Here is an 11,451-nt window from a genome sequence, read left to right on the forward strand (position 1 = left end):
CTTTTCATGGCTAGTCCTCAGATGTGGATTTGTTATGACACGCTAATGCGATCACACCACACAAACTTCCCCCGCCTTTCGTCTCAGGACACCACGCCCAATGCAGTGAGTTCTCCTTTCTGCATCTTTTCTCACTCACAACACTTCACTTCTCAGTCCCCTGAGCTATCTTGTATCCCTACGCTCAGTACATTGTTGCAGTCATATATTGTCTAGAAGTTCGGATGTGACTTCGACATGTGGAGATCAGCACTGCTATTCTGGCAAGTTCTGGTGCCTGGGCAGCTATTGGAATTTCCAGGTTATCCGACAACGGGCATCACTCCGAAAGACTGCACCATCGACTGTATTCGACAGGTGAGACCCCCTGCTGTGTGTTGTAGTTCTTGTGACGCATTAGTCGGAATGTCTGCTCCCGGCTTAGTTCTAGGAATCGCGGAGAAACGAGCAACTCTGCCAAGGGTGTTGTACACCAAAAATAAAACTATCACAATGGTGGGAATGTTGAGTGACAGGAATTGTTGTACTGTTGTGTGTCTGAAAAATATTGCCATTGCTGACAAAAGAGCATGGAATGCCGCATAAAAGCGGTCTCCTTCTGAGCGTGTTTCGCTGTTTTAGTTTATACCTTTCTCTGATTTTTAACTGCAGTGATGAATAATGATGATTCATGTTTCTTATTCATTTGCCTAATGAGCCATGTAATAAAATAAATAATTCATAATAATCAAGACTGGATCGGCCAAAATAATTCATTGTGGTGGCGCACAAAATAATGAGCATTCATCTTGATATTTGTAAAAAAAAAAAAAAAAAACATGATGTAAAATTTATTAGATATTACTACTCATGCTTTAAAATCCAGATTAAAAAACTGTTTATTTTTATCATAAAGGTATTGTAAGCATTTTAAATCAATTATACGGTCACTAATTAGTCACAATGCTACTTTTTATTTCTTTACTTTGTGTTTAAATGCCTTTTTGTTTGTATATGTTTAAGTGTCAACGCATGTTCTTTCAGTAATTCTGAGTAAGCAATTTTGTTATTTTTACCTTTGAATGTCTTGAGCCGTTTGTAAATACTTTTCAGTGTTGTGCCTTTGGACGTGTGAAGCACATAGCACAAGTCGCCTTGTGTCTGAACTGTAAATAAAACTGCCTTGCCTTGCCAAGTATTGATAATCAAAATTTATATATTTTAAACGTGTTAGCCTTTATAATATCTTGCTTTTTGACAATAAATTGAACAAATAAGTGAACATTTCGAGTTGTTTAAAAACAAGACGTAGATTTAATAATATGTAAACAGCTTCAACCCTAGATCCCTTGCCCTCTTTCTGTGCAATTGTCTATTTAATCTATAATGCCATTTGATTATTATAATGAATCGTGACACCGTTTAACAATTTCCAAAAACATACTCTTTAGTACTTCATCTTCATGCAACTTGTTTGCCACAGGTGACATCACCTTTTTCTCATCCGCATTGTTGTGTTGGACCCGGTTTGTTGCATTGTGTCATGATGAAATAATCGCAAATTGCACTGTTGATGAGGATTTAATTGGCTGATTATCGGAGTCCTCCCCAGCTGTATATTTAATCAGTCAATTGGTTTCGTGGCTGGAAATGAGAAAGTATGAGATCATGCTTCATGTCAATTTGAAACATACTGACTGTGTCTTTCATCAGCGTTGACTTATCCACACAGATTGCCTCATTGCGGAAGCATTCACAGTACTTGATACTTTCTACTGCTTCTTTTTCAACTGCATTCTCATGGAAGCTATTTGACAATATACTTATATTGTTTGAATAGATGAACATGTCTTGGAAACTTCAAATTATATTTTACAGGTATAACTCAAGATGTAAATTTGTTGTGACATGCCATAATAGAAATTCATTACTTGGTTTCGTTTCGTAGTCAAGTTGTTTCCGTGAGCCAAAAGATCCTGAAGAAAGGCGGCAGTCTATGCCTACACGCAGCGTGATGTACGTTATTACAACCTACAGAATAGAGTGGAACATCTCCCAGCACAAATCCGACTGACTTGTTAGCGATTGGTCAGGCTTGGCCGAGGTCAACATTCTACTGGGTGTTATCCCAGACTGCTGGACCCTCTTGAAAATGAGGTGCTAATCTCACTGGTTTATCCATTTGAAAATTGAACCACAGCATTCATCTTTAAGTGCAGTGTGCTGCTTTGATGGTGTCACTGAAACTGGATTTCATTAGAATGTGAAAGTGTACCTTATATGGCTGCGGCTTAAGTGAGATAATGACATTGCGTGCAAGTGAGTTGTTGTTCTTCAAAGGCGTTCCAGTCGCTGCAGCCTACTGGTGACTTGACAACCAAACTAGTTCTGCGTGTTGCAAACTTGTCAGAGTACTCTATTTTTACCGACTGCTCTGAGTCTGTTTTTTTCACATAGCTTGATGTATGAGCTGTGAGTTATGGAATCACTATCTTAGTTAAAGCCTTATCTGAAAATATGTTGTTGACTTGGCAATCCGATTTTTGACCAATCAACTGTCTCTTTGGTGCCCTTCATGAAGAATTATAAATCAAAACTGTAATGAGGAAAACTTTCTATTCGTGTTTAGTCAATTTAAACTTAAACAGATGTATTTTCTTTGAGAAGTGGAGGCCGCCACAGCGACTCTACGGGTTCTCCAATGAGCAATTGCTGGTTTGATCATGGATAACCTCGTTTGACACAGCTCTTGTTGGTTGGAAAAAAGATTTGGTTGTAGTCAAGTATAGTTGACTTGCCTAAACAGACCCAGCTGAGACTACAGAAAATCAAAACTCACTCACTTCGTAATTAATCAGAAGAGAATCAATGCAATGTTGTTATCAGAGCACGATATTAATAATGGTTATGCCTCACTGTTATGGTAAATGGGCTGCCACTTCTATAGCGCTTTCTATCGACAATACTCGTAGCGCTTTACGCTATGACCTTATCTACTGTCTGATGGCATACCATCAGTAGCAACTGTGAACAGGAAACTTAGACATGATCGCAATGGCCAGGGATTGAACCCAGAACCTCTCGGTTGGGTAGCGACCACTCTACCACTCGTGACCGCCTGTTGTGTTACTGTTTCTGAATCTTGGGTCAGGCCCTCTTATGAGTAGCGTTTGTATGTTCAAGTCTTTACTTTGGTGTAATTATTAATTGAAATCTAAATTATCCCAATAATTGACAGGCCACCAGTCCATCGTGGAATAGGTTTCAAATCACTTGTGACTCCAACGAGGACACGCCACATGTAAAGAAAATGGATCGCTGGATAGACGGTATTACAATACTTTTACCAGAGATGGGCATTCTGTCCCAGGGATGAAACATTCCATGGCAATTTTAGGGACAGAGGATGAGAATTTTTTTTTTTTAAAGGATGGTCTCATTTGGGTGGATATAATGGAAATTTACCACGGCAGGCCTCTACATGTGTCTTTGTTTTTTTTTTTTTTTGACTCGGAGAAGCAGCATGCGATTCATTGCCTGGTCCACTCTGTTGATTTAAAACAAGGTGGCTCAATTTTAGGATAGAAGATCTTGTATACTGCATTTCATACAATCTTTTTTCCAAATGAAGAATAAAATGTCAACCCATCGCAGTCTACTTTGCACCGGTAAAATTGGGCGTAACGGGCCAATCCTAGAGTCATCCCTCATTTGTTTCAAAACCAGGGAGTTTCGAGCGCAGTATGCCCGAGTGCGGCCAGCATTACATTGTGGAAACAGAAACTAGACTCGCTGGGGTCCATGCATGATATTGGCAGGTAAACTGCAAGATCTTCCTTTGCGGATCATATAGTTGGGGCGTGCATTTGACGTGGGCAATTGGAGATGAAATCCGCGACGTGACAAATTTGTCGGCATGCGCCTCTATCACATACACCAGAATCATGATGAGTCTCCACTTACACTTGATTGCGTTTCTGTTACCCTCAGGGGGGACCTGGGTGTGACTACTGCCGGATAAGCAGTGAGGACGTCAACAAAGCTCTTGGACTGACCTCCCAAAATGTGTTGGGAAGTAAGTAGGGCTCTTTGTTGACATTACATGACATCAATACATTTGTGGTTTACATGTTGTGTCTGAGGTGGACGACTGGTCAGCACAATGGCCTAACCTTGCAGAGCTCATGGGGTCGATTCTTCTCTTCCTCATACTCCGGTTTCCTCCCACATTCCAAAAACATGCATGGTAGGCTGATTGAACACTCTAAATTGGAAATAGTGTGACTATGACATTTAAATGTATTCCAATTACGGGATGACCTAATTGAAACCCATACGAGTTTAAAATCCCAGAGAAATATCAAAATGCAGACTCGAAAACTGTAAAGAAAAGATGACGTCTGGCAACCTCATGATTAAATGCGTTGCAATGTGAAATACTTCCATTGTGTTAAGTAACAGTACAGAAATGTGCATGTATATAAATCAAGAAAAAATGTTACGGAGGAAAACTACAGCCATATTTCATTGTATAATCTATGTTATATTTTATAAGAATTAACCCCGATTGATCTTTTTTGTACATCACTTACATTTACTGCCATTGACGGCTAAAGACGTCAAAGATCCTGTTTTTTTTTTTTTACTCGACTGGTAGTGAATGAGTTAAGTAGACGATCAGAGGCGTATTTCTCTTTGCGTTATACCGTGTAGCCTAACGTCAGTAGGATTTTAAAAATCTTATTAAGGTGAGCAATATTGTGGCTTTTAAATGTAGCACAATGGGAAAAATAATAATTATTATTTAGTATAAAAATAGTTGGGGTACTGTTGTGCATGCGCTCCCATGCTTTTATTTATACGACCAGGTATACAGTACATCCTTTCTCTGCCTATTTCTGAAAATGGGTCTGTCAGCGAGCCATTTTGAATTTAAAATGTGATGTTAATCAAAATGTGATGAAATGCTGCCTGTTTGACTAACGACAAATCATTTTGTATTTTTACCTTCCCTTAGATTGCATTCCCTGGCCATGTAATAAACTGTTGGCTCAAGAAGACTCTGGCATTTGTCAGCACTACGTTGAAGCACCCACTGATGTGAACGTTGAATTTGTTCCCAATCCGGATCCTACTACTGATGCAGTCATTGTATCCTGGAAACCAAGCCAATATGGTGTGTTGTCTAATTGAACTACACTCAAACACACACAAACTGTACGCCCAATCTTGTACTATGCCGTATGTTAAAAGGCACTGTCTGTTCCTGTTTGCAGAGAAAATTAACTATCTTGTAAGTCATGTCAGGCAGGACTGAATCTGCATTGCCCGCAGTTATTGCTGCTTGACATGGACATGATTTATTGGAAGAGAGAGATTGCACTTGGGAAGATTATACATACCAATTATGTTTAATATTGGTTCTGAATGTGAACGAGAATCTTACATGCACTGCTTTACCACCCATACCACCAGCATGCATGATATTACACCAGATTGATCATAGATTTTGTGTCTTCGATTTTTGTATTTAGAACAGTACGAGATATCCCAGTGCGGGCCAAACCTTTTTAAAGTGACAGTGTGTAGAATGTTTTGAATTTTCAAAGTTCATTGATTTAAAAAAATGTTGATTAATTTCAATAATATGCATAAATAAAAAACAAGCTCTATCACATTACCGTACATTTTTTTTTTATACAGTCGTAGGTCAAGTAATCACTCATTATTTTTACATGGTTGGCGCCTCGCCGTACAGGATGCTGACATGTTCTCATTGCTGTCGTTCGGCTGTGGAGCCCCAAAGGTCTACCTGCTGCCCACTCCATTATTTAATTTCGCCCACTTAACTTTTATATTGTCAAGAGTCTTTGTTGAATTTTACGCTTTATTCATTCATGTCATTGGATAATTAGTTCATTGATGTATTGTAAATAATAACACAATACATATGAGTTCAATAAACATGTTCATCCATGCATTTTTTTTTTTACTTATTTTATTTTTAAAAGATCATTCAGAATTCATTTTATCAGAAGTAATAAAAAAAAATCTAATGAATAATTATGCATGTTAGTTTGTTTTTACCTGAGATACAAATTATTTGGCTTATCTGTCATCTCAAAAAAATCATGTAACCCTTGAGCTTAAAAGAAAGAACAACAAAACTCCAATGTATGAGAAAATCAACAAAATGTCTAGTGTAATGTAATCAGTGGTCTCGTACAAGCATGCAATTTGAGCTTTTTATTTTTCCCTTTGCTGCAGGTATTGCCTTCCTGCGAGGCTTTCAGGTGACTCTGCAGCCCTTGTCAGGTTCTGGTGCTGCCTGTCAGCTGTTTCTTTTCCAGAGAAACCTAACGCTCACAGCCTCTCATGCTCAAAAGGTAATTATCACGGCGGTGTTACTCACCAACAAATGATGTGAAGTTGTTTTTCTGCATTTTTTGGCCTGTTAACAGACGTCTGTACACCATCAGATTCACACTGCTTGCACAGTATTTTGTTGGTGTTCGCACTAGTGTTTTAAAGAAATCACAAAGCAATTAACCCTGGAAATAAATAACTTCTGAGTAATAGCATAGACTAGAATATTAAAATACTGTGGAGAAATGTAACATGCAAAAGTCATGAAGTCATACAAAATAAAGCTTTTAGCCACGATTTTTAACATGTATTCCCAACAAAATATGATAAAGACGGAAACAAATTGGCAAAAAACCTGAGGAAAAAAATTATTCTGAGCTCAGACAAAAGTGCTGAAAAGTTGATTTAATTGACTGTGTTCATGTATAAAACATCAAAATTAATGCACCAGGATTTACAAATATGTTTTGTTTTATTTAACATTACATTAGGACATGCAATCACATGTACAAAGTACATCATTTGTTAAAATAAACTAATCATGACAACATTTGTCCTCTTCAGGTCTACATGTCTGACCCGTTTACCGGCCTCTCCCTTGGGTCCCAGTATGCCATTACCGTCATGGCATTGCCGGTGCCGGAGAGGTGGGAGCGCTTCTATCGTAGCAAGATCTTCTCCACTCGCTGTAAGACACACATGTACCCTTGCACACAAATGTGTAATACTCAGTAATTGTGGTGATTATTGACAGGATTCTGCAAATTTCTGAAAATCTCTAAAATTAATCTTCTTGTTCTCATTTATTGCACATCGCAAAATCCCGATATTTGAACAAGATTGTGTCAAACATGTTTACTGCCTGTATATATTCATTTTGCAGTTGAATATTTTTTTTTTGCAGTTTAGTATTTTTGTGAATTTTTTTGTATTAAATTGAAATGCGAGACTTTTGGATTTAGAGTGCCACTGTCCCCTCCCCAGTTGCCACGCTTAACAAACCTACTGCATTAAAAAAAAAACAAGTCATGAAAGCAACTAAGCTAGTGATTGACAAAGACTTTTGCACAGTACAAGGAAAATACAACGCACGCAAGTATAATAATTAATCTATATTGTGATTTTGCAGCATGCGGAGAGAAAAATGGATTTATGCAGTGTAAAGAAGGTGAGGAAACAACAAGCCATCTTCAAATTGCCACATTTTACAATGAAAAACATGCTAAAGTTAAATATTGTGCAGGAAAAATCTAATTTTGAACCTTGTTTTGAAACGAGAACGAAATGGATAGCGTTAGTATTTGGAGTTTTCACTGTCAAATTCCTAATATCTTATACTTCAGCTTTGCATTCATGGAAAATTGTTGCTTGTGTTTGTAGACTGGTATCCAAATGATGTTGAGGTTCAGCAGAGAGGAACTGTGATCACGGTCACTTTCAACTTAGCGCCTCCTAATTTGGGCATCGGAAGCTACTTCTCGTTTTGTCGAGCAAACGGCAAGACCACGTACGTCGAGATAACCCCTGTAAGTGTCATGGTTCCAAATACACTGACTGGCCATTTCATTTGGTACACTTGCACCATCTAAAGCAGAAGAGGGCAACTCCGGTCATCGAGGGCCGCTACGATGCATATTCAAATCATCATCTTCATCACCAAATTCTATAATAATGTGTGTGTGTGTGTGTCTGTGCGTGTGCGTGCGTGCGTGTGTGTGTACGTGTGTATGTGTATGTATATTACTGTATTTATTTATTCATTAGGTTATTAATTCAATTTGTATTTATTTAGAATTATTCAAGAAACCAAACCCACCACAGCTTCGAGCTCAGAGACCTCAAAGAAGGAAGTAATTACACATGCGAGGTAAAATGACTATGAAATTGAACAGTTACACACAATATCCGGAATAATGTATCGATCCAAAAAACATTTCTCATGGCAGGGTTGAGGGGTGCAACATACGTGCAATAAATATGCTCTATTGTTTTCTTTGATTTTCCATTAAATAATCATGAGAACACAAGTGTAATTCCCATGTGAATAATTATCTTGTTGACATTTATGTTACAGATAGCTGCAAACGAAATTGATGCCGTGAGGAAATTATTCAACTTTCAGGTCCGGCGCCAAGGTATTGGATGTTAAATGACTTTCAAATAGGGATGGAACTAACTTAATATGGTTAATGCTCATTTCATTTAGCGGAACTAATGTGGGCCACTGCATGTTAACTAAACAAAAAAATAAATAAATGAGTTGAGCGCTGAGGTCAAAATTTATTATAACTAAAAAAATGTTTCTGCCTTCAGATGTTTCTTCAGCATCTCCCAGCTGGACTCTGTTGCTTCCTGTGTGTTTTGCCGCCGTGGCCGTTTTTGTTGTCTTGTGGGTTGTTCTCAGGCGGCGTCACTTCGTTCAAATTAAGTACAACCCAGGTGAAAAAAAACACTTGAAATGACATAAGAATAAACTTTTTTTTTTTAAATCCAATGTTTATTATACTGATATGTTGCGTTGAACTGTATGTACCCTCCTTCTCAGAGACAATAAAGCAGATGGAAGAAGTGAAGGCCCCGGAGGAAGTGATGATACTGTCTGCCGACTACAAGAGACCTCCTCGTCTTCTAATATGCTACAGTAGTAATGATGGACCCGCCCACGTCAATGCGGTCATGAAGCTCGGAGCCTTCATGCAGCAACACATGGCGACGCAGGTAGTCCACGTGAGCTTTTGTTGCAAGCATGCAACAGAACTGTATCATGAATTAAATTTGGATGATGGATGTAACGTGGGTTGCGTTTCATTTTGTAACACTGAACATGTTTTCATATTAAAGAAAATGGTGGGGTAGCAACCAGTGTGATAGGCCTACATATATACAGATTGGGATAATGAGGGTATGCGTTCCCACAGCTTACAATAAACACATCATTCATGATTTATCATGAAAACACTTCACAACCTAAAAATGTTTAAATTATTGAGTAGTATCTATTTATTACATGTTTTTGTATCGGTAAATAATAAACAAATAATAACGCTGTAGGCATCCATCCATCCAAACATGAATATGTTTTGATCATAATCCGAATAGAAGATTCTCGTGCAGATTCATCCAACTTGTGTGTTTCTCTGAATTTGATTTTAGTTGTCATCTGTTCCCCCCTCAAGGTGTGTCTGGACCTTTGGGATTCTCTGGGAATGGCCAAGGAGGGAGAGATGGCGTGGTTCTTCCGTAAGATACAGGAAAACGATTTCGTCTTGGTTGTCTGCTCCGAGGGTCTTTGTCGTAGAAGTGGGTCTCCAGAACAAGGCCTCTTTGCCTCTGAGGCGATGGTCAACATCATCGGAGCGGAAGTGGCTCGAGCCAAATCTGACGGCAGGGACCTTTCCAAGTACATGGCAGCTATTTTTGATTATTCCGAAGACAAAGATATCCCTACCGAACTGGGGCTGGTGTTTCACTACAGGCTTACCGCTGACTTGCTGCTGCTTTTCTCCCAACTGCATCAAGTCCGTCTTCACACGCCAGGCCGCTATCTAAAGATAAACAATATCTCAGAGGAAGATTTTAGCCACTCACGTGCTGGACTGGCTTTGCAACAGGCGATCAGTGATTCGAAGAAGGCAATGAAAGAAAACAAAGACAACAGAGTTGACACTTAGGAGGAAGGCAGAGAAGGAAACGCAAAGGCAGGAGGAAAAAAATAATAATAGTTCCTCTCCCTGCTGATATTATACAAGCTGCCCTATATTATTTTTATTGGCAGACTTAAGGTCCAATTAAAATTATACATACATTAAACTGACAAACATTAAAAAATAATTCATATAATAGGAATTGGGAATTATATATAGGAAGAGCCTATTAAAAAAAAAAACAAACACCCAAAAAACATCCGGTCCATTCCGTACTGGCCGAAATTAATGACCTGGATTTGAGCGGCTGAAGTTAATGGCAGCTGTTAACTTGCCAAAAATGGCTTGAGACGAGGATGTAGGAAGCTAAACTGTTATAGCTGAATTCGCAGCTGACCTATATACTTCTACCTCAGCAGTGCACTTTGACCTACAAGATGTCTAGATATCCTACGAATTGTAGTGATGCGCACTAACCGATGTGTGAAGGGTTTAAATGAATGTAATTGAACGGTTGCTGTTCTGTTTTAGAAGCAAATGTTACAAGGGTTAGTAATTAGTTATGTCTATGAATAAGCTATTGATGTTCTACTTGCCTCGATGAATATGAATTACCTCAAAGTATATATATATATATATATATTTTAAAGATGCACGTATATTATACTATCTTGTATATGCTGTTCCATGAGAGTATTCAAATGATGAGTATGAATGTGTGAATTTTGTTTTTCTATGTTGTGAGTATGAGTCGTTTGTGTACTATAGACAATGAGTATTCACTTCGTCTTGTTTGGTGGTGATCCATGTATTTCAACTAACAATTAGTACATCTTTATTATTATCACAGTTTACACAGATTTCATCATTTGTCCATTTTACAGTAGTCCTCGTGTTGCGCATTCTCCTTGAATGGGTGTTCTTAAATCTATTTGTGCAATATGCATTTTGTGAGTGATATAGTTAACTCAGTATATAAGATCCTCTGTGAAACATTGGTAGAAGACATAAGGGTACCACGCTAATAGGTGTAAGCTAAGCCTTCGTAAATACTCAAGTCATCATTTATAAAGCATGTATCAGCCACAAATAATCATTCATAAGTTGGTAAATACAAAAATATATGGATATAGTTAGTAATACTCAACACATAAAATAGTACATGTCATTTTATAGCTGTGAAAACTAAGTACACTGATTCCTTGTAATTTATGATGATGGGTATAAGTAACGCGTACCCAAGTGCAGAGAGTATACGATAGACACTTTATATTTACAAACTCTATGCAAATGATTATTCATGTCAAAAACTTTATAAATGGTGACTTCAGTATTTACAAATGCTTAGCAAATGATTATTAGTCTGTACTTATTATAGAGTGTTACCGACATGAGTAGAGAGGAGACAATATTTGTAATGTATAAATGACTTGTTTTGTATTTTATTTATTGCTTTTATACT

At 38.0% G+C, this 11,451-nt stretch overlaps 1 protein-coding gene across 1 annotated transcript; it reads left to right on the plus strand.

The window, feature by feature from the left end:
- The first annotated feature begins 91 nt into the window (after nt 1-91).
- LOC148340190 (interleukin-17 receptor D) lies at nt 92-11,451 on the plus strand. The gene is made up of 12 exons (XM_088291470.1): nt 92-357; nt 3,970-4,054; nt 4,997-5,155; nt 6,247-6,365; nt 6,910-7,033; nt 7,475-7,513; nt 7,726-7,871; nt 8,138-8,212; nt 8,420-8,480; nt 8,659-8,784; nt 8,891-9,063; nt 9,522-11,451. Exons 1-12 carry the CDS (start codon nt 238-240, stop codon nt 10,014-10,016), a joined length of 1,722 nt encoding a protein of 573 aa, XP_088147596.1. The 5' UTR covers nt 92-237; the 3' UTR covers nt 10,017-11,451.

Source organism: Idiotropiscis lumnitzeri, chromosome 3, assembly GCF_059441095.1.
Source record: "Idiotropiscis lumnitzeri isolate Australia: NSW breed Sydney's pygmy pipehorse chromosome 3, RoL_Ilum_1.0, whole genome shotgun sequence".
Classification (NCBI taxonomy): domain Eukaryota; kingdom Metazoa; phylum Chordata; class Actinopteri; order Syngnathiformes; family Syngnathidae; genus Idiotropiscis; species Idiotropiscis lumnitzeri.